Genomic DNA, 24,386 nt, shown 5'->3' on the forward strand with positions numbered 1-24,386 from the left:
ATCAATGAAATATGTAAATATTGTTCTGGAGCAGGCCAGCGCTCTATTAATTTTATAGTATAAAATGAGCAAATTATGTCTTTTTTTCCTCTTTTGGAAAAAATAACACAAAATCCAAATAGTTTGTGACGTCATGAAAACAAATATTGTCAATACCTTAGCTGCTTTGAAACTATAATTTTTTATAAATTTAGATTTCTCATACAATTTGTACAATTCAGCAAATTTCAATAAATTTTCAAAATATGACTTTTGTGGGGGCAAAATTATGCAATATACTGCAAATAGTCCTTTACATGTATACATAAGTGCATGTATGTCCATATGTCCATCAGAGGGCCTGTCAACAGGTCAAAGCAAGAATATTGGCCATCTTTTTTTATCATCTCTCATAAATGTACTCTTTTGTATTTAAACTTTTTATACCAACCCACCGAACCAAATTATCTTTCTAATATTTACACTCCTCTCGTAAATATTAAGCAAAAATCATACCTTTATAACAATTTTACAAACTATTCTTCAGTATACATGTACCTTATTCTTCAGTATGAACTACATGTATCAATGTTCAATTTGTTTGTGTTGATTTATTTTAAAATGTTATTGAATTAATTTAATTATTTTCCCGCCAAAACTCCGTTGGGCGATTGGTTTATTTGGACCTATCACATGACTGGTGATCATAGACAGGTTTTGAATTTCTCTGGTGGTGTTGGTCACTTTTGTCCCGTGCTGTTTTGCCAGCAGGTTGTGTAGTATATTAGTTTAGTTTTGGGACTTTTGGATTTCCAGTCTTGCTATGGTTTGTTTGGTTTTTATCTTGGAAGTTGAAGTATTTTTTCGGGATGAGATTTCTGAGTATCCGCCACTGATACTTGCTACAAAGTATTTTTTGTTTAAGGGGATTCAAGTTTGATCAAATGAAGGGCCAAACCCTCTTCCAAGTAGAGAAAATGTGTAATTATGAATTAGTGAAAAAATAATGGCAATTCTTTTAAAAATCTTCTTCTCAGGAACAAATGGGCTAGGAAAGATGAAATTTATGTGGAATCATCCTCAGCTAGTGTAGATTCATGTTTGTTCAACATATGTCCCCCAAGGGTAGGGTGGGGCCACAATGGACGATCAAAATTAAATGTTCCCCAAACGACATTCTTGAGAACGACCATCTACTTTCATTTTAAAAATAAAAGTTGTAGACTTTGAGTTCTAGGTTCAACTTTATGTAGGACTTCGTTGTCAGAGGGATGAATATGGCCTAGTTGTCGATAAAAGAATCTTCATAGGTATGTTTTTTTAAGCAAAGCGTTCAAATCAAGGGAAATGCATCAATGATCATTTTAAGCCTAAACATGTTAAAAGCGAAAGTAGACGAAGCCGTCTGAAAAAGTGTCAACTTTTTTTTCTTTTAGTTTGTTAGGCTGTTATTGTAGCTCATTGTGATGGACTGATGGTGGTGTATTTATTTGTTAAATGTTTTGTGTTAATTATTATGAATCTTAATTTGATGATTAAAACTAAAACCCGCTGAAAATCTCTCCATCACAGTTTTAAATAAATGTACATCCACAAGCCCCTGTGGTACAGTGGCGTGCCAAAAGTGAAGATAATTTTATTTTTTCTCTATATATTTCATTGAAAACAACATTTTGTAAAAGCATAGGTAAATGGTCAATTTTTGTCCAATTTAATTATTTATTTTGATCAGTATGTAACAGGGTTATGGAATCGTAATAACGAAAACACCTGTCAGGGTTCGACACACTGTTTATTAATGGTTGTAGATATAAATATATTCACTATTGCCCTGAAATAAATAATAACAATATTGAGTAAAATCATAAAATCATTAATGCACAATTCAATATTATACACAATGCTGCATAAAGGGAGGTAACTCTTACATTCATTACACATCTTGGATATAATATAATATCTCCCTTAGAATTTACACTTTGTGCATACAATTAAAATACTTTACAACAAAATATATATTACTATTAAAGCTATAATATCTTCATAGACATTATGTACCTTTTTCTTATAAACAATAAATCATAAAAACAATAGCATACCATTCTGAGGGAATAGGCAAGCTCCCATATGGTTTATCACACAACTACAGTATATGGCTGGGAGTCCAGATGATAACTATAAATTATCATAAACCTTACATAATTCTCTGATCATAAAACACATATGTACATATTATCTGGATCATAAAAATACCTTTAACTTTGCTGCTAATAACTAAGTAAAAATCTGACTTCCAAAATCTCTCTTACTGTGCAAAAGTGCTATGGAAATTAATATTGCAGAAATTACAGATTTCACATTTAATGAACTATATATTAAAGATATGTTAAAGTTTGTAAATAAATATTAACTTACCAGAAGATGAAGAGAGTCACAGTCAGAATGTCAAATAGTCAAATTCTGTCACAACCAAATCAATGGCACCTCTCTACAAACAATCGGGACAAAGAATGACCAGAAAGACCAAGAACACTTTGGAGGGAATTTGACAAACCAATAAAACACAAGAACACAAAACTAAAACCCAATAGAAACAAATGACTTATAGAACTTATGGCCAGGACCTTAATTATATCCTTAAAGGCAAATAACAGGGTAGCACTGTCTGTTACACCTGAATGGCCATACACTTACCTAATAAGCTGAAATAAAAAATATATACAAATAGGATACAAAAAATAATTTGATATTCATTAATTAATTAGAAATTAATTAATAAATCATCACTCTTACATACTCCCCCTCCTTTTGAAATGACTTCCACGTCATTTAAAGGAGGCTTACCTCGATAACTGCTGAAAAATAATCTTTAAAATCAGAATGTAGTACAAATTAAAATTTCTCTGTAATCATCTTCAAAAATACCTTTGACATCTCTTCGTCCATACCTTTCAATTCAGACGCCATTTCTTTAAAACATTCTGCCTTCTTCGTCCAATCTAAAACCTGTTGTTTGCAAATAAAATCACCCATCCAACCTGGTTTCTTCCGTAATCTACCTGATCTTCTGGGCATTTCTTCTTCGTCGTCTTCGTCGTTATCATCTTCTTCAAGTTCAGGACTGTTTACACTTGTAGTATTCAGATCATCATCTGAATCATCTGCTGCACTCTCATCATGTGCGTCATCAGCATCATGGACTGCGTTCTGGTCATGTGCGTCATCAGCATCATTGACTGCGCTCTCGTCATGTGCATCATCAACTGCGCTGGACTCTGGATCATCAGATTCATCAATATTCTGACTGGAAGCGTCCTCCCCTGATCCATTCTCCAGGTGCTCCTCACCTTCCTGATCGTCACCAGTAACAGTGGGAACATTCTGACCTTGATCTACAGCGGGTGTATGTTGCAATGGCACTGTGTGATTTACTGTGCTGAAACAATACTCACTGTCTAGGTCCTCTGTATCACTTTGATTCTGTGTTGTCTCTACGTCTCTGTCTTGTCTATGCTTCCCTGGACGTTTACGCCTAGGTGCTGGAACAGGTGAAGCGAGCTTGGACCCAATAGGTAATAAGAGGTTTCTGTGTAAAATCCTTGTCCGTCCTTGGTCATCTTCTCTCTTCACCTTAAAGACAGGAACTGAGTTGTTAGGTTGCCCTATGATTATGTATGGATGTTCTTCCCATCTGTCCTGAATCTTGTGTTTTCCTTCGAATTTTACTACTTTGATCAAAACTCGATCTCCTTCTTTTAGAGTACTTCCTCTTACTTTGGTGTCATAATATAACTTCTGTCTTTCTTGTGAATTCTTGAGGGCAGTTTGGGCTTGTTGGTACGCATTTTGGAGATTCTTCTGCAGTTTCTGTATATAAGAAGAAGTTGATTTTGAAGGTTGATTTCTGTCAATTCCAAATATGAGATCTATGGGTAAAATGGGGTCTCTGCCGAACATAAGGAAATATGGCGAGTATCCTGTAGAGTCATGAATAGTTGAGTTGTAGGCCTGAACTAATGGATAGATGTATTTTTTCCAGTTGTGTTTTTGCTCTGGGTCTAAAGTTCCTAACATAGAGATGAGTGTTCGGTTAAACCTTTCAGTAATTCCGTTACCCATAGGATGATAGGGTGTGGTCCTAGACTTAGAAATTCCAAATGTTTGACAAAGTTCTTTTATGATGCTGCTACAGAAGTTTGCTCCTTGGTCGGAATGTAGTTTCTGTGGTATTCCATAGTGGACAATAAATTCATTGTAGATAGCATCAGCGGTTGTCTTTGCTGTTTGGTTCCTAGTGGGTACGGCGATGGTAAACTTCGTAAAATGGTCTGTCATCACTAGGATATTCTGTATGTTCCCTTTGGATGGTTCTAAGGTCATGTAGTCCATACAGACTAACTCTAGTGGCTCTGTTGTTACAATGTTGACCAAGGATGCCTTCTGATTATCAGGTGTCTTAAACTTGATGCATCTCCCACATTCTTCTATCCACTTGGAAATATCTGCATACATTCTCGGCCAGTAGAATCTTTCTCGAACCAATGATGTTGTCTTGTCCCTTCCAGGGTGGCCCATGTTGTTATGTAAATGTTGCAGTATCACTTCGCTGTATTTACATGGTACAACAAACTGCTTCTGAGTAGTACCCTCTCTCTGTGTTTCTCGTACAAGTATACCTTCATCTAACTTCAGCTTCTTATAATTCTGGTGTAGAATTGCCTCTGCTTCACACCTTGCTGAGTTTCTTGGAGGTCTCTTTCCTTCTCTAACATAGTCTATGACAGATGCAATGTATGGATCTTCCTTCTGGATCTGTTTCAGATCAATATGACTGCCATTGTCATCTATTATAGGTATCTGCAACTGTTGGCAAACAGCAGGTGAAACAGGGAGTGTCTGGATATAAGGCTGCTTTTCTCCTGTGTCTGTAATGGCTCGAACAGCTTCAGCATCAAGTGTCTCTGTCTGTGCTGGTAACCTAGACAAAATATCAGCATCTATGTTTGACTTACCTGGTTTATAGGTGATACTGAAGTTATACGAGGATAATGCAGCTATCCACCTGTGTCCAGTGGCGTCTAACTTGGCCGTAGTCAGCACGTAAGTGAGGGGATTGTTGTCGGTAAATACAGAGAATTGGGTTCCAGTCAAGTAGTCCGAAAATTTCTCTGTAACTGCCCATTTAAGAGCAAGGAACTCCAGCTTGTGAATGGGATAATTCCTCTCCGACTTTGTCAGACCCCTACTGGCATAGGCAATGACTCTCTTTGTTCCGTCTTGATCCTGATATAACACAGCTCCGAGTCCACTGAGGCTAGCATCTGTGTGAAGTTCGAAGGGTTTTCTAAAATCAGGATATCCTAGAACTGGGGCTGCTGTTAGACATTCCTTGAGTCTGTTGAATGCAGCATCTTGATCTGGTCCCCATTGCCAACTTGAAGGAAGTGCCTTTTTTCCTCTCGACTTCTTACCAGTGGCCATAATGTTGATTAAGGGACGCGCAATCTTAGAGAAGTCATGTATGAATTTCCTATAGTATCCTGAAAATCCAAGAAATTGTCTAACCTCTTCAGGAGTCTTAGGTTTGGGCCAGTTTAGAACTTTACTTACCTTTTCTGGGTCGGCCTGCACCCCGTCCTCTGAAATGATATGTCCAATGTACTTGACCCTTTTCATCATGAAATGACACTTCTTAGGAGACAGCTTTAGTCCGAACTTCCTAAACCTATCAAAAACAAGTCTGAGGCGGTCAAGGTGTTCCTCAATTGTCCTGGAAAAGATTATAACATCATCAAGATATATATAACAAATTTTTAAATGAAGATCTCCAAGACACTGCTCTTGTAGTCTCTGATAAGTCGCTGGAGCATTCGCAAGTCCAAAGGGCATTTTGTTGAACTCAAAAAAGCCTAGCGGACCAACTGTAAAGGCTGTCCTTTGTTTGTGCTCCTCTAAAATCTCTATCTGGTGATACCCAGATTTCATGTCGAGGACAGTGAAGAAACGATTACCAGACAGGGAATCCAGGATCTCATCAACCCGTGGTAACGCATAGTTATCCCTGACTGTCCGTGAGTTTAGTTGCCTGTAATCGACACACATTCTCAATGTACCATCATGCTTTCTTACCAATACCACATTAGATGAGAATGGTGATTGGGAAGGTCTTATCACTCCACTAGCAAGCAACTCCTTAATGTGTGTTCTCACTTCTTCTATCATGGCAGGTGGTATACGCCTATAACGCTGTTTGAATGGTGTCGAATCGGATAGTTCAATATGATGGAATACTTCATTCGTTGTACCAATGTCTGTAGATCCTGTGGAGAAAACATCTTGATACTCACTTATGATTCTCTCGCAGCTCTGTCTCTCTTCTTCAGACAAAGTATCAGATAAGTTGATCTTCTCCAAAATAGTGTCCAATCTACATGGTGCATCTGAGCTGGTAGATGGTAGATCTACTAATGTAACTGGCTGCATCTCACATAACAGCGCCTTAGGTACAACAGACACAGTCCAAGTTGTTACGTTGTTGACTTCAACGGGTACATGGTTGGCATCCTCAAAATCATAATAATGTAGACTAGGAGTAATATCCAGATCTGAAGGGATGCAGGAACCTGAAGTAGCATGAATCATTGTCAGCACTCTCTGATATGGAATCTTCTTATCCATGTAGGCATTTATCAATACCTTTCCGTTCGGTGGAATAAGGATTCTGGATGACTCAGCTGACTTCAGTACTGCTAATCTGTTTCTGTTTCTCTCTAGTTGTCTATTCCTCAAGGTAAGACATCTGAACGTCAAATACCAAGGAGTGTGTATGTCTGCTTTCTGTAGAAATCTGGTACCATACTCTGACTTTGTAATCTTCATCAGGTTATCCAGTAGATTGATACCTAAAAGTACTGGTACTCGTGAATTGTACTTGCTATCAGGAACAACCAAAAATAAACACTGCTTCAATACATCAAGAGATGAAAGTCCATAAGTGGCTAAGTCTACTACGATAAATCCACTGTAAGGCATCAACTGCCCATCTGCACACTCAATATCTATATGCTCATCTAATGGATGCAACTCTGTTGTTCCCTGCAGATGTGTGGTATAAAATGACTGGGATATTGTAGAAACAGTTGCACCAGTATCGAGTAATGCCAAACATGATATTCCATTTATAGCCACTTGTACTTCATTGGCTGTCCCTACTATTTGCGAGCTGATGGGACCACGGTGTTGTCGGCCAGACCCTTGTCCCCAGGATTCGGCCATCTGTAGTTTAAATTCCTCCTGTGGTCTACCCTTACTCGACAACCAATTGCGATGTGGCCCTCCTGTCCACATTTATAACATACAACACTACCACTCCTCCGAGGCATCTGTTGTCCTTGATCAACATCAGAGACTCTTGGTTCAGGCATTCTGAGAGTATAACCTCTACCACGACCTGAGAACTGTCCTCTTCCTCTCTGATAGAGATGTCTACCTCTGTAGTTACTTGATCCATAAGAGGGTGGATTGTAGTAAGATTTTTGTGTCGTTCTCAGCTGATTTATTTGAGCCTGCAGGGCTTCAAACTTACTTTCCAAAGTGCTCGTTGTCTCAGGCTGAGATACTCCTGCTTTTGCAATTGCTGGCTTTGACTTCACTTTTCCTTGGGCTGGATGTTCAGTCTCTATTTTCCTGATTTCCACCCGTAGCTTGTCGAAGTCGTTGATTGAATGGTACAGGTGTCCGCAAATATCTTTCAAATCGTGTCTGAGTCCTTTATAAAACATAGTGCGAAGCATCTCATTTGCTGCACTATTCTGAACTTTACCCATCTTCATCGCCTTGCATAAAATATCCTCAAGACGGCAACTCCATGCGGAACAAGTCTCATCATCCTTTTGTTTTGCGCTGTAGAATTCAGCCAAAATATCCTCTTTCTCTAACACGTTTCCATAAATACTGTCCAACTTACACAGGATTTCTTGCACACTTACACCTACACCTAATCTCATGATGACTTTGGCTGCTTCCCCTTTGACGGAACGTCGGATGGCTTGAAGAATGGACTCCTCAGAATGAGACTCTTTCATAAGACAAACAACCTCATACTTCCAAAGTTCATATGAGTCCTTTTCATCACCAGAAAACACTGAGATCCTCAAAGGTGCTTTATAGTAGGAGCCGGTAGGTAACGGTGGTGGCAATGTTGGTGCTTGTGTGGTAGGAAATTTCAGTTCCTTTTTAGCCTGTGGCTGATGTTCCTGTAAAGCTAACCATGATGTGAAGCTGTCTGGTTTTATCTTCATTTTCTCTAATGTGGCATACAGATTTTTCCACTCTTTCTCTGATACTTCGCTAGCCGTAGCTCCTTTATCAGCTTCTGTCTCAGGTGAAGTATCTGTTTTACTTGCGTCTCCTTCGGATTTCGGCATGTTGTACAGTAATGATGAAATAAACAAAAATATAATCAGAATAGGAGGGTAGTTCAGCATGAACTAATCATGGGGGATTAACAAATAACAAAGTATTATTTACAGGTGGGAGTTCATGACAGAACCATAAACTGATAAAATGGGCTTGTTTCAAATATTTAAAACGAATGAATATTGCCGATAGGTAGTTCCCTAGTAAATATGTATGACTATGAATGCTTTTCAAATAGACTCAAGATATATTTCAATTGAGTACTAGATATTTCAACGAATGAATAATGATATGTTCTACTTAATGAAATCAAAAAATCAGCTGACTGAAATTCAAAAGCTGAAATAAAGAAAAGTTAACGACAAATAATTACCTGAAAGAGATAATGACTTTCAATACCTTTGTAGCTGTACTTCAAATGACTTTAAATGAATAATGAACAACAAACACTGGGAAAATAAGGCAAATTTCAATATTTGTTTACCAAATCACGTTGTCTAAACTTACTTCCGGTCAAAATAAATTACGCGGATTTCGAACTCGATCGGAAATGCGCAATCGGAAAAAGAAACCGATCTCGATCAAATTGCGGGACGAACCCGATGTAAATAAGTATTAAATAAATGAAAATCAATGAAGTATAAGGTGAGCACTACACTAATCAATAAAACAAGCAAATGTAATAATAAAACTTATTTAAATCAACCCTCCAACAACTCTGAAAACTGCACAACTTAGAACCAAAGGATATAATTCACCTGTACACAAATACAAACACTTTACCAAGAAAACTATTCAACTGTGATGTCTGTAATATAATTTGTCAAAAAGTCACTGTCAAAAGAGATAGAATTATTTATTAATTTACTTACATTTTAGTAATTCAAGGGTACCTGGATCTCTGGATATGTGAATTTGTGATACCTCACTTACCAATCTGGCACTCAGCTGTCAAACTTTTAAAACTAACCTTTACACTTAAAACTAAATTAATCAAAAATTTTCAATACCAAGGGTACCCAATAAATATTTAAATTTCAAAAATACAATAGGCTTGCAAGCAGAAAGAAAAAGAAAAAAATAATAATTATAGAGCTCTAAGTATACAGGTAAACAGTTCTAACAGTAACACTCACCAATCAGCTGATAAAATCACTTGTAGAAAATACACACCATATATGGCACAAAACACAAAGCACAAAACACAAATAATACAAAGAATGAATAATGAGTCACCAAATTGTCCAAAGGTGGGTCTTGACGGTTATGTACTCGACAAAGGTGGTGTCGACGGAATGTACCGGTACTGTCACTATCAGTCACTACATCATCGTAACATAGTATGGTACGCGTACATCACACATCACAGTCCGTCCATCCGTGAATAGGATCTACACTATGGTACGGACACTGGTCAGGCAGACTGTTCACTATGGATATCAGAAATGGCGTTAGGATGCTGGTTGTTGCAGAGAGGGTCTCACTGTCTGTCCCAAGGGTCTCACTGCACTGTCTATCCCAAGGGTCCCAACGTGGGCGCCAAATTTGTAACAGGGTTATGGAATCGTAATAACGAAAACACCTGTCAGGGTTCGACACACTGTTTATTAATGGTTGTAGATATAAATATATTCACTATTGCCCTGAAATAAATAATAACAATATTGAGTAAAATCATAAAATCATTAATGCACAATTCAATATTATACACAATGCTGCATAAAGGGAGGTAACTCTTACATTCATTACACATCTTGGATATAATATAATATCTCCCTTAGAATTTACACTTTGTGCATACAATTAAAATACTTTACAACAAAATATATATTACTATTAAAGCTATAATATCTTCATAGACATTATGTACCTTTTTCTTATAAACAATAAATCATAAAAACAATAGCATACCATTCTGAGGGAATAGGCAAGCTCCCATATGGTTTATCACACAACTACAGTATATGGCTGGGAGTCCAGATGATAACTATAAATTATCATAAACCTTACATAATTCTCTGATCATAAAACACATATGTACATATTATCTGGATCATAAAAATACCTTTAACTTTACTGCTAATAACTAAGTAAAAATCTGACTTCCAAAATCTCTCTTACTGTGCAAAAGTGCTATGGAAATTAATATTGCAGAAATTACAGATTTCACATTTAATGAACTATATATTAAAGATATGTTAAAGTTTGTAAATAAATATTAACTTACCAGAAGATGAAGAGAGTCACAGTCAGAATGTCAAATAGTCAAATTCTGTCACAACCAAATCAATGGAACCTCTCTATCAACAATCTGGACAAAGAATGACCAGAAAGACCAAGAACACTTTGGAGGGAATTTGACAAACCAATAAAACACAAGAACACAAAACTAAAACCCAATAGAAACAAATGACTTATAGAACTTATGGCCAGGACCTTAATTATATCCTTAAAGGCAAATAACAGGGTAGCACTGTCTGTTACACCTGAATGGCCATACACTTACCTAATAAGCTGAAATAAAAAATATATACAAATAGGATACAAAAAATAATTTGATATTCATTAATTAATTAGAAATTAATTAATAAATCATCACTCTTACAAGTACTTAAACCAGAAAATGTGTAGTTATTTTTCTTTAAAAGATTATTACATATTTAGTTTTTGGTAAAAAATAGTTCATCACTAAACATCGGTTCTAAAATTCAAGATCAATGTTGACTATATAATTCATTGTGAGTATATGACTTAAAAATTCATGTCACACTTAAATTACAATATTTTTAAATAATCAATGCTTATCAGATAAAAACTATTGTTTTTTTTTAACTACAACAATTTCTTGGATTAGCAAGAAATTTTTGATAAAATCTGTTAAGAAATGTTGTCATACCAGCGATTTTACAAAATATTGTTTTCAATGAAATATATAAAGAAAAAATAAAATTATCTTCACTTTTGGCACACAACTGTACATCATGCAAACATTGTATGAATGTCTTGGTAAATGTGTACAGATCTGATCAATTTCATTTAACACTCAATGCACTTTAATTTCAATTTACACTTAATGCCCTAATGTTTCAATCAACATTCTAAAATACATGGGGTGCTTGTGCTTTAGTTTATTATACTACATTGAGTGCATTAATTTATATATTTGCAGCAAAGTTCAGATTCAATCATGGATGACCAAAACATCCCAGATCCTGACTTGCTGTTTTCCTCAGAGGACGAGAAGACATTTGGATCAGAGTCAGAGCTGCCTTCTCTGCCTTTGCCAGATCTCAATCATACATTACAGAGATATCTAGAGTCAGGTGAGATATCTACAGTCACACGTTATAGAGATATCCAGAATCAGGTGAGATATCTATTACAGCTATAGATCTCAATCACACACTATATAGATATTTGGAATCTTTTATAAAGAATAATACATTGCAAAATCTTTCATCACACTCCATATCAATCCAATATCAGCTTGAGAGCCGAAGGCCAGAGAACTGATATTGGTCGAGGGTTGATATGGGGTATGACACATATTTTTTCCTGTATTGTTGTTTTTATTATACATTATACATTATTGACAGGGTACATGGGGTATGAGGGCACATGATTTGTTGGACCTGAAGGTGAAAATGTTGCCCAAGGTCACAGGTCAAAGGCAACATTTTCACCTTCAGGTCCAACAAATCATATGTTGCCCTAATCCCAGTCTATAACTGTTTTGTTATATCCTTCAGTGCTCACTTAAGATTTAATCAATACACACTATATTATCAATTTCTTTATATAGAAAATTATGGCTTAATCCATAAATATAAAACAATAGCTGAGAAAGAACAAAATTAATTATATTTTTATTATATCACAAAACACACTCTTCCCTTTAGCATCTTCCTTACCTTGCTGGTTGTAACAACTCTTGCAGCTCTTCGCGGGTATGTTAAGGAAGCATATAAGTCAGTTCTCGGAAAATTTAGACTTTTATAGAAAATTTAGTTTGATAAATTACTAAAACCGCTGATAAACGTCAACTGTTATTAACTATTGAATACAGATAAAAGAGTGTCTAAAATAAAGACGTGCACCACTGACACAGGATCACGTGACCTCTATTTATAGCGAAAATTTCCTTAATTAAAAGGCTAATAGAACAACAATACCCCGGAGTTTAATAATTTCTTTGAGTAAATAATATAGTAGAAAAACATCTATTTTGCCTAGAAAGTGCTGCTAGAATCCCACTGTCCTGTCAGTAAAATAATTATGCCACACATTCGCACAAAACCATACCCTGTGTTTTAAATTTTATACATATCAACCGAGATTTTTCGTAAAATCATGCTTAACTCGGGATTCTAGCAGCACTTTCCAAGTTTGTCAGAAGGCAAACTTTCCATCTGTACAAATCTTATGTTTTTAAATATCCAGCTTATTGTTGTTCTGCTGCATAATTTTTGTCACAAATGACAGAGGAAAGTCCGACCGGGATACGTATATAGCCGACTGTCTTTGAAAGAGAATATCATCGATGAATAAAAATTAGCATACCTGTTTTCTTAACTGAAATCCATATGAATTTTACATAAAATTAATGATATTTGCTTTTAAACTTCATTTCACGTATCTTTGTACAAGCCGTCGTAGCCAAATTCTCTTAACACGACATGATCAATTCCTAAGTTACTTGATGTACACAAATGACGTCATCGGTGGTAGATTTTAATAAAAATGTCAGATACAGCATAACAAAATAAAAAACATTTTATTTTTGTTAATGTTTACACGTTTCTATTCATTTTCTAGAGTTAAATAACATCTCTAAATACCAATATTACGAAAACTTGTGTTTTAAAATTGACGTCATCTTGCTTACTATGACGTCATAATGTAAGTTAAACACTGATTTAGTCAAGGTAGAATATTTTGTATGCTTCCTTATCACCCCTGCGTTAACTTCGGCTATTTCCGTGTCGCCGATATTGAACAATAATTAATTACTTGTGATGTTGCGGTCTAACAATTCTTATGTTGGACCAGCAGGTCAGTCAACAGTGAAATTGTTAGACAGATGTAATAAACATTTCTTTTGTTCAACTTTTTATTAGTAATAAATATACAGAAAGCTATTTATAAGCCGGTATAACAATTGAAACAAATTAACATTGTGACATCATTTAATGTTCATTTGACATCAGTTATTAGGCTCCATGTGTGTTCAGATGGAAAACAACATATTAACAAATGAAAAATAAATAACATCTTGCTAAAATTAAATATCGCTAAAAATTTATTGCATTGTAGTTATTATCTAAACAATAAAATGTTTTCTTTTGTTGTTATTACTGGAATTAACGGAAGCAGCTGTTGCAGAAAAAATACATAACCCGCGTAAGTGGGTTATGTAAATTTTTTCTGCAATAGCTGCGACTGTTAATTCCAGTAATAACAAACAAAGAAGGACATTTTATTGTTTATATTTATATCTGTTTAATTAATCATTTAAAGTAGGATTAAAAAGATTAATTATTGTATTAATGATGCGAACGTCTTTATACGTTTCATTGATGGAACAGCCACTGATCAAGAAATCTGTAAAGGCGACATCCCTAATGTAGTTCATGCAGTGATTAAAGCAATGGGTTTTCTTAAGAAATAAAGGAGAAAATATTCAGTGGATGTAAATATAGCTACATAAGAGAGCATTTTGAAATCACTTAAATTGTGTCTCACTAAAATTTCCACTTATACGATATATCAAATATATGATAAAATCCTTTATTTTTATTTAAGTAAAACCACATGTAACAGATGAGGAGTATAGACAAACAGAATTCATTGCTCAACAGTTTGCCTCTGGTGTCGGAAAGGAGCTTCACAAAAAACTAGAGGAGAAAGCTCATAGTGAGAGAAACTGGGTAGGTGTGCAAGTCCCCTGATAAACTGTTTCTATACCAAGGCTCTCAAGGTTATTTTGCATTTATTTACTTACCAGATTATACACAACTATAAATACATTGAAACATTACTTTTTTATGAGGTACTTTGTATCCTCAAATAATGTTCAATTTTTGAAAACCTACTGTGAACTTAACTGCAAACCAAAATATACATTTAATACATATGTATGAAATATGTGAAGATATCAAACAGGATTCGAGCTCAATTTAAGTCTACAAAACATTACAAAATAGAAATGGAGCAAACAAACCTGATACAATGTAACAGTATAATATCTCAGACAAGATTTGACAAAATAGTCAATGACCCACATTTGCCTTAAATTTTGAAGATTTAAAAATAGATATGAATAATTTAACTCTTTTGTTATTTCTTTTAAAAAAAATTCACGTCCCTCATGTTCTTTTTTTTCAGTTAGAGAAATGGTGGGAGGAGAAGGGATATCTAGAATTAGGTATTCCCCTGGCCCCCTTCATGAACCTGATTGGTATAGGCCCCTATTACAATCATTACTGGACCCCCAAGCCAGGGACTCAGTTAGAAAGGGCGGGAATGGTACTCCATTATGACACCAAGTTCTGGCAGTTCATCAGAAGGTACTGTAAACCAACTTTTATTTGTGACGACTATATTTCCTGACTTGCCAGATGTAATCTAGTTTTGTAACTATTAATTTTTGCAATCAAGCCTTTTTTAGGATCTGTTGTTTATAGATGCAGAGACTTTAAGGACCAGTTTGCTACAAGAAATATTTGCAATGACGAGGCTCTCGCCAACCTCAAGAAAATTTCTTGCAATCGAATAAAATCAAATAAAAATTGGTTTACAATAATGGCATGAAGCATGCTAATGTGCTAAATGATTAAATAATTTATTAATTGAATTTCACAGGGAGACTCTGAAAGTGGAAGTAGACAATAAAGGGAGAAAACTCTGTATGAACCAGTTTAGGAGAGCCTTCTCCACCTGTAGAATACCAGGGGTTTTCAGAGATCAACTGATTTCTTACCTCAAGACAGGTAAAATATTTACCGGTAGTAAGGATTACCATTTCATCTGTGCTGTCATCAAGAAAGGGTTAAAAACAAACTTCAAACATATGTCCGAATTGGTTTCTCTTTTGTTGATGTATGATATAATTCATTCTTTTTATATACATAGAAATCTCAAGTAAATAAAGGTTTCCCATGACTGTTGATGGAAAACTTCAGCATTTACTCAGTACTAAAGGGAATGTCAGAAGTTTCATGAGTTCTAATCCATTATGCATATATGTGTTCTCACTGTAAACTTTGTGCATACATTATCCTACAACCAGTATATTAAATTTATGTTGAAGTACATCTTGAATATACCACTTAAAAGTTCATTGAAATGAGTATAAAAACAAAGAGGAGATCAAGTTTTTAATTGTCAATCTGCACTGATATGAAAAATGAATGTGTTTTTTCGTGCGTGGTGCTTTTTGCAAAGTTATGCGATAATTAATTCCTCCTATAAATTTAAGGAGTATACATTATCCAGCAATCAGTACAATCATTTTAAATTTTTTTAGACCTACTTGTAGAAGATATATTTCATAATTATGAGAATATAAGCAAAGAGGAGAGTCTTACATTGTGTTTCACTGATATTTTGCAAACAGAATCTGAGGGACCCACCCCCCTTCATGCTGTGGTGCTCTACAAGGGGCGGTTCTTCTGCTTCGATGTTGTGGACCAGAATGAGGAACCACTCAGACCCCCCGAGATACAGCGTCAGCTGACCTTGATTAAAGACCGGTGTGAGAGGGAACCCCCAGGCGTAGGACTAGGGGCTCTTACAGGGGAAACAAGGAAGAAATGGGCAGAGGTTTGTAAAAAAATATCCTACTTACCATAAAGAGATATATATTTCTTATCTGTAGCATAACAGTTTGATTTAAAATTGATATCAATCAACACATGCCCATGTGAAACCTGTTTATTTATCAAAATTGGCCATATTTTTACTTGAAATTTAACTCCAAAGCAAGCTTAATTAATTCAGATTTGTTTTTCTTAATTCAAGTTTGTTTCAGTGCTTGCATGCATGCAAAAATGTATATTTTAATACATCCAAGATTACAAATTGCTTTATTTTGACCTATACCTGTCCTGTAATGAATTTTAATAATTTTTTAACAGTTTACATGTATTTAGAACATAGCCTTGTTAAGATATCTGATAAAATTGTTAATTTTACAGATCAGAAGTCGGCTTTGTGCTTTGCATCCAGAGAACTTTCACAATCTTAAGAAAATTGAGACCAGTATATTTACCATCACACTTGATGATTATGAGCCGAAAGACAACTCAGAGGCAAGTCCAAAGATATTCTCTAAATTCCTATGATTATACTTTTACAGAAACCTTTATATATATTTTTCTGCTGTGTACATTTAATATTTATTTCCCAAATTGGAAAAACAATTTGACATTTAAGTTCATTTTCTAGAAATTTGGACTGTTTTGCAGTGCCTTACACCTGCATGTAAAACTGTTACCATTTTTTTCCCCCTTTTCTTTCAGTTATTTACTTACTCAGGGGGAGGGACCAATTCCAGAGACAGATGGTTTGATAAATGTGTCAACCATATCTTCTATAAAAATGGCATGTGTGCATGCAACTGTGATGTAAGTCAATTTTTCAATTTTTCTGTATCTTTCTTTTATAAAATTGCCAAAATACCAATAATGATGAAAACTTCTATTCTGATACTTCATTGTGAAGTCTGTAAACTTAATTTTCAGTCCTATTGTACTATTTTCCATTTCTGTAACACTTTGTAATCCAATATCATGTCTCCTAATGCATGGTGGATAGAAAAGAAAATGTTTTTGCCCTCTCCAGACTCAGGGCCATTTTTAGAAAATCTTTTTTCCAGAAAATTTCAACATCTTTGTTGACAGAATAGGAGGGAAAAAACAAAAATCCTATCATGGTATGTATAAAAAAAAATGTTTGAGTCGGGCCATTTTTAGTCAGTCAGTTGGGAGAGGGCATGCAACCAAACAATTTTTTATAGATGGCCTTACATGTACACAGGTTTAACTGTTTTTGGACCTTTTTTTCAGCATGCTCCTTTTGACGGGATGGTCATGGTGACAAGTACTTACTATATTGACCTTAATGTGAGAAGGTCAAAGGGCAAGTGGCAGGTAAATAATTAATAGAGAAAAATCAATTTATGTTCAGGTAATAATTAACTGTTACTAATAAATTTTCATAGTTGTGAAGTAGATGTAAAATAAATTGTGCAAATCCTCTTCAGCAGGTTATTGTATCAATTATTTTTTTTGTTTCTAGTGTTTTAATATCTGTTTAAACATTTATTTTGCTATTCTTATAGGGTTCTATGGAAATTAGAGACCTACCAAAACCAACGGAATTAAAATTCCATGTTGACAATGTCATTATTGAGGCCGTTCTTGCAGCTGAGAAATTCTTCTTAGCTAATGTAAGTGAACCCTGTCCCAATTTCCTTGTCTTTTCTATTAGATCATAATATACTAAACATTATTTTGTAAAAAAATAGTTTTTTTTGTTTTTGCTACACATTATAACCCCTGCCAAATGCAAAATGGCAAATTTCAATATGAGAGTTACAACTTTCTTTTTTTCAGTAGACATTCTAACTTACAATTTTATATCAAGTTCACTTCCTTTTTTGTAGGCAAGTGCCCTTTCATGTACAACATTTAAATATACAAGATATGGCAAGAAAAAGTTACGGAAATACAAACATCACCCTGATACCCATGTACAACTGGCTCTGCAATATGCTTACTACAAAACACACAACAAGTAAGAGAGGATATTGTTACTGTAAATAACCAATTTTTTTCGTGATACCTTATTTTTGCAAGTTATATATTTGGTACTTATAAAGAGACAAAATTTTCACGAATGTTGCTTGTTGCTCTTTATATATCCAAAGATAATAATAATATATGCATGAATAAGAATATGCAAGCAGATTGTCACAAAATATAGTTGTCACAAATAAAAAGTAATTTACAGTGCATGTTTATATTAATTACATATAATACTCATTGTGTGTTATTTTAGTATTTTACATGTAACACAGTTGTAGAATTGTCATTAGAATTTAAAATAAAATGTAATAACTGTACATGTAATTTCAGTTATAAAATAAAAATCTTGCAATTTTTTTTAGATTTAAAAATATGTGATAAATCCCGGTAGTGTATATAGTTTGCTTATTCCTTGGCCCTGTATGTATATAGCCTGGAACCCTGTGTGTATATAGTTTTCTAATTTGGATTTTTTAAATAAAACTAGAGGTACTGTGAGTAATGAGCTCACTAACCCCCCGCTTCCCATATGATTATAATGGAAAAATATATATAGGTGCACAATTTTTTGAAAGTTTCATTAAATTTCACTCAGTGGTATCAAATTTGGCTTACCTAACAGACAGACGGACGGACAGATGGACAAAAAAAATATTCCACTTTTAGCGGAGGGTATCTAATTAAATGATAAATATGTGACACAAATGTTTGATAAATGTTTACATGGAGACAGTTTTATTTAATACTTATGCAGACCAGCTCCAGTGTATGAGACTGCCACCACCAGGAGATTTTACCACAGTCGAACAGAAACTTTACGATCGTGTACTGTAGAGGCAGTAGAATTCTGTAAAGCCATGTGTGATCCTAAGGCTTCAGTAAGTTCTCAATCCTATAACAAGCTATACTCATATAGTGTATGTATAATAATATCTTCATTTTATGTTGGCTTAAAACAAAAGAAATGTGTACATACAATAGTGGCAATTTTGAATGTAATGCATGATTTTGGCCTAAATCATATAGGATACACTAAATTTTTAACAGATTAGACTTCAGTGACTCAAAGAAAAGACACTATACATTTCCATGTTGACTCAAAACAAAAGAAATTTGTACATGCAATCCAACTTGGTTCAGATTTAGATTTTAAATGTAATGCAAGTTGATATGATTTTGGCTTAAATCAATACGATGCCGCTAACACAAGTACATGTAATACGATATTAACCACTTCATAAAAAATTGTCTTTCTCTCCTTAATTTCTACATTAAGTATACAATATTTGTTTCCCTTTCATTCCTCTTATCTCGTCAACAACTATGTTAAAGTTTTCTTTTAAAAAAAAAAGATTTTTCCACCTAACCTATAGACCCTATAATTTTACCCAGAGTTGGGAGAGGGCAAGCAAACATTCTTTTGAAGATGGCCTAAGGATAACAAAAAAAAGTCCAAAAAAGATCAACCAAAACGTTATAATGTATTAGAAAAGATTACAGATAAAATAAAATGTATAGAACTTGCTTATTATATAGATGTATGGACTGTCAATTTAAGGATTTTGTTTTCGAATCTCAAAGAGGACGTTTGACTCTATCTGGTATGAATTTTACTTGTGGCTCTAGTTGAGAAAATCTTAGAAAATGCCTTGTTTGTCTATCCAAATTCTCTCAACCAAAGAGCTACTGTTCTGCAGCTACATAAAGTTAGTATTAATGTATGAATCTCTATTATAAGGCAATTGCATTTGTGGCTTATTAATATATAATTTAGTTGTACATGTACTGTATTCTAGACTTGGACACAAATTATTAGTCAGAGTTTTGATTTCATTATCATGAGATAACAAAGTCACTTTTTTAGGTTCAAGAACAAAAGTTTGCATACACAAAAGCAGCACATAAACATAACAAGTTAATGGATGAAGCAAAAGAACTGAAAGGTATATCCATAGTAGTCGAAAAGGAAGATCATCATTTTAAATAAATAATTTGTCTGTGCTATCAATCTGTAATAAATATTTTAAAAGATTTTTTGAAATATACATGTGAATAATTTTTTTTTGTCTGTAAAGAAAAGTTAATTTTGGGGGTTTTTTACATTGCCCAAAAGTTGTATCCTTTTTTGAAAAGAAAAATTAATAATTGAAAAATTTTTATGCATACCCAGGATGTGACAGACATTTGCTTGGTTTGGCAACAATAGCTGAGGAACTAGGCATACCAAAACCACTTCTGTTCCAAGATAAATCATTCACAAAAAGGCAAGTCAGACCCAAAATGGGTCTTATACCCCAAGTGTTTTTAAAAAAGTAAACTCAGCTTTTTATATAGTCTAATTGCATTGAATAAGATCTTTATTTAAACTTTTTACCTTTTAATTCCTTGAGGTATATAAAGTACTTGTTAAAGGCTAGATAGGCTGCCCTGTTGCACCAATCTCAGTAATTTTATATTATCCCCCCCCCTCAATGAAGGGAGGGCATATTGCTTAACTACTGTCTGACGGTCAACCATGAGTTTCCATTCATTTTCTTTGCAGAGGTTGCTCATATTGAAATGAAATTTGGTATACAGATTAATCATAAGAATATCTACGTCAAGTTCTCTTTTCATTTCTTCACAGAGGTTGCACATATTGAAATGAAATTTGGTATACAGATTTATTGTACAAATATCTAGGTCAAGTTTTGTTTAGGGTACGATCGAGCCTTTATTGTCAGAGTAAAAGCACCTTGGAATTAGAAAAAAAATACAATTATTTGGGGGAGGCGGGCATAAGTGGTTTACAAACAACTCTTGTTCATTTATTTTTCAGTGGCGGGGGAGGAAATTTTGAGTTATCCACTAGTTTTATAGGTTACACTTCCGTGTTTGGGGGCGTGGCTGCAATGACCAATGATGGATATGGCTGTTTCTATCACATGGAACAAAACTAGTGAGTATCACGTGGAGTGGAAGTAGAATAAATGCATAGTTTAAATTTGTTTGTACTTGTAGCATATCCTATATAAAATTAAATGATTTTATTGTTCTGAGTAATCTGTTGAAACATTTCAAACATTGCATAGAGATCTTTAAATCCAGCAGAAAACTGTACAAAAATTTTGAGAAATTCATCAAGATATCCAAGGATTACAGATACTGATGGTAAAATACTTTAAGAATAAGTGGTTGGGAGTTCCTGATCACTTTGACTTACATGTATCTATGGTATTCCAAATATTGGTATTTGATATATGAAAAGTCAAATACATTTGAAAACTTTTATGAAAAGGTGTTAGTAAATGTTTTTACCCTCTCCGTCATTGACAGCATTGAGATGGTAGTAACAACATGGAGAACTAGTAAGATTGCAAGCTCAGAGAAATTTGCTCAAATCATTCAGGAATGTTTGGACGACTTGGATGGATTGGTGTTATCAGATACACCAATGACGGCTAAACTTTGATACTGTCAAACAACAATTGACATTGGCAATATTTTTAAACTTTTTGTTTTTTTTTAATTGTTATGAAAAAACGGGAAAAAAATTACTTTTTAATAATATTGAAGAATAATCTATGTTAATTATTTGTGGCCAAAGGTGGATTACAAGTCCAACAGATAAAACAATGACTTCAAACTACCTCTAACTGTTATGAAGATAGAAAAATCCTTAATATGTATCTGTTGAAAGTAACTGTTAAAAGTAAAATGAGAAAAACAATCCTGTGATTTTTAATAAAAAATTGTTTTGTCTTGTCACATTTCTTTTACTCTACTTCTGATTCTACTTTTTCATCTACATTTATTTTTATTCATTTTATATAACAATACTTTTATTGTGAGGATAATCTGTAACTTGCAGCCTTTTAATGAAAATTGTAATTGTGTTCCAAATGCAAATGTTAAAATGAATGGTTATCATGCAGCATCCGGTGAAAATTAAAATCTGTTCTTACTTCTGTAATTTATTATGATTCTGTATTGATTAAAAATGCACTATTTATCACTCATATATTATTAATTTATATAATGAACACATGATGAATGTAAACATGAATACATATCTTTTAAAAAAAAATGATCTATAAATTTTTAAGTTATATTATTTTATATGATTGTAGATACAATGAATTACACATGCACTTTGATTCTTTTTATTCTTTTATCGACTTACTTATATATTTTTAACTTGAATGTTTTCTTTCTGATCAGACATGTAATTTTGATATTAATTGTAAGGCCTAGCATAAGATCATTGGTTGATTAGAGATTAATTGGGCAATGCAATATCAGGATGTAAATTTTTAAACTTACCATATAAGCCCTATTTATGCATAGAATTAAAATACATCAAACTTCTTTTACATGTATTATTATGATTTTAAATAGACATCTATTGATAGTTAATATAAATTAATTTTTCTTCAGCAATTTCTCCATGAACTGTATCTTTATATTTGTCACAAATGCTATTTCATTAAGGTATAAAATTTAGAATTTCTATTATCATTTTCTTGTTGGCAATCAAAAGAATCATGGTGAAAATATATTTACATGTATATGGAAAGGTAGAGATACTTAACACATGAAGTACTGTGTTTGAATTATAATATTGTGCACATATCAATGCAGGGTTTTACTTCTGTGTATTACAGAGACCAAAATAAAGCTCTTTCATACTTTATTTTTGCCCTTGTTTTTCTCTTTCAAGATATATGATATGTTGCTGAAAGCTAGGCAGAAAGGACATGTATTTCATTCTGTTGGTTTACAAAATTTATTAAAAACTTCTCTCGTTAAAATTATACCTTCCAGTGATATGGAATGTTATTTGAAACCCTTAGACAAAAATATTAAACATTATTAAGCATTAATTTTTATATAATGTTAAACATATTTTTTAATTGTTCACAGCGTTGACATCGCTGTAACATTATGGAGAGCAGCTGAAAAATCGCTAGCTGAGAGAAATTTGCTCTCGACTTTAGGAAGGGTTGGACTGGTGTTGACATTACAACTATAAGCTCTGAGATTGATGTTTTCAACACTGTGAGAGAATGGCATGAAATATATTGTATATCTAGATTGAATCTCTAAGTCATTAGGAGTCAATGCTCATTAATGTTAATTATGGTCTAGTCTTTCAGAAATGCAAAGTTTTTAAGCCAAGAATTTCAATGATAATTTTTCCTTGAAAGGTTTAATTTACTAAAATCTTTCCGCTTTCCATGAACTTTTTTATCTTGAAAAGTAATTAAAAATGAAATATATATATATATATATATATATATATATATATATATATATATATATATATATATATATATATAAAATTTAGAATTTTTGTACTTGGCAATTAAAAGAATCAAGTTGAAAACATATACATGGATAGATAGAGGTATTTAGCACATGTAGTAATGTACTTGAAATTAAACTGTGCACACATCAATGCAGAGTCCAAAATAAAGCTTCTTAATATTTTATTTTTGCAGTTGTTTTTATCTTTCAAGATATGGTATGTTGCTTTAAATCAGGCAGAAAGGACGTAAATGTATATTTATTTCGTCCTGTTGGATACGGATCCCAAATACTGCTTCCATATTCCAGATGAGGTCTCACTTATAGTGCCAAGTATGCTTGACATATTTCATTTGGGAATCTCCCTAGATTTCTCCTGACAAATCCAAATGAGCTTGTTGCTTTTTTGGTTACATTCTTTATGTGATGGTCCCATGAGAGTGTTAATCTCAACTCCGATCCAAGATATGGATTATGGTCTACTTTATCCAGAACATGTTTTATCATATGATGAGGGAAGTCTATGATGTTTCGGTTTTTGAAGATTTGAAGAAAGTTATTCCTGTATTTGGTGGCATTAAAAACCATTTGCTATATTTATGACCATTGTATAAGAGATGTTAGGTCTTTCTGCGACGTTTCACAACCACTCTTGGAAGATACAGCAAGATATAATAAACTGTCATAAACAATCAGTCGGATAGTTGAGGTGATGTTATTACCAATGTCATTAATGTATAACAAAAACATCAGGGGGCAAAGGACTGTACCCTGAGGGACTCCAGACTTCACATGGACTGATGAAGATTCCTCACCATCTACAAGTACCCTCTGTTGCCTTGTTACAAGTCATGACTCTATCCAACTGTTGATTTTACCACTGATGCCATAATAGTC

At 33.8% G+C, this 24,386-nt stretch overlaps 1 protein-coding gene across 1 annotated transcript; it reads left to right on the plus strand.

Annotated features, from left to right (window-relative positions):
* The first annotated feature begins 1,212 nt into the window (after window positions 1-1,212).
* On the plus strand, window positions 1,213-22,875 carry LOC134236274 (peroxisomal carnitine O-octanoyltransferase-like). The gene is made up of 16 exons (XM_062718457.1): window positions 1,213-1,289; window positions 11,572-11,720; window positions 14,200-14,324; window positions 14,782-14,963; window positions 15,259-15,386; window positions 16,013-16,218; window positions 16,593-16,706; window positions 16,917-17,021; window positions 17,463-17,546; window positions 17,738-17,845; window positions 18,062-18,192; window positions 18,958-19,081; window positions 20,068-20,146; window positions 20,374-20,467; window positions 21,022-21,141; window positions 21,519-22,875. The coding sequence occupies exons 2-16, from the start codon at window positions 11,585-11,587 to the stop codon at window positions 21,652-21,654; spliced, it is 1,872 nt and encodes a 623-aa protein (XP_062574441.1). The 5' UTR covers window positions 1,213-1,289; window positions 11,572-11,584; the 3' UTR covers window positions 21,655-22,875.
* The last annotated feature ends 1,511 nt before the right edge of the window (window positions 22,876-24,386 follow it).

This window comes from Saccostrea cucullata, unplaced genomic scaffold, assembly GCF_032062105.1.
Source record: "Saccostrea cucullata isolate Sc308-1 unplaced genomic scaffold, CSIRO_AGI_Scuc_v1 ctg87, whole genome shotgun sequence".
NCBI classification, from domain to species: Eukaryota; Metazoa; Mollusca; class Bivalvia; order Ostreida; family Ostreidae; genus Saccostrea; species Saccostrea cuccullata.

Excerpts from the sequence above, each read along its gene's own strand:
- LOC134236274 (XM_062718457.1), top strand. The coding sequence starts at position 11,585 with ATGGATGACCAAAACATCCCAGATCCTGACTTGCTGTTTTCCTCAGAG. Across the intron at positions 11,721-14,199 it reads ACAGAGATATCTAGAGTCAG|TAAAACCACATGTAACAGAT; the intron begins GTGAGATATCTA and ends TTTTTATTTAAG. Across the intron at positions 15,387-16,012 it reads GATTTCTTACCTCAAGACAG|AATCTGAGGGACCCACCCCC; the intron begins GTAAAATATTTA and ends TTTTGCAAACAG.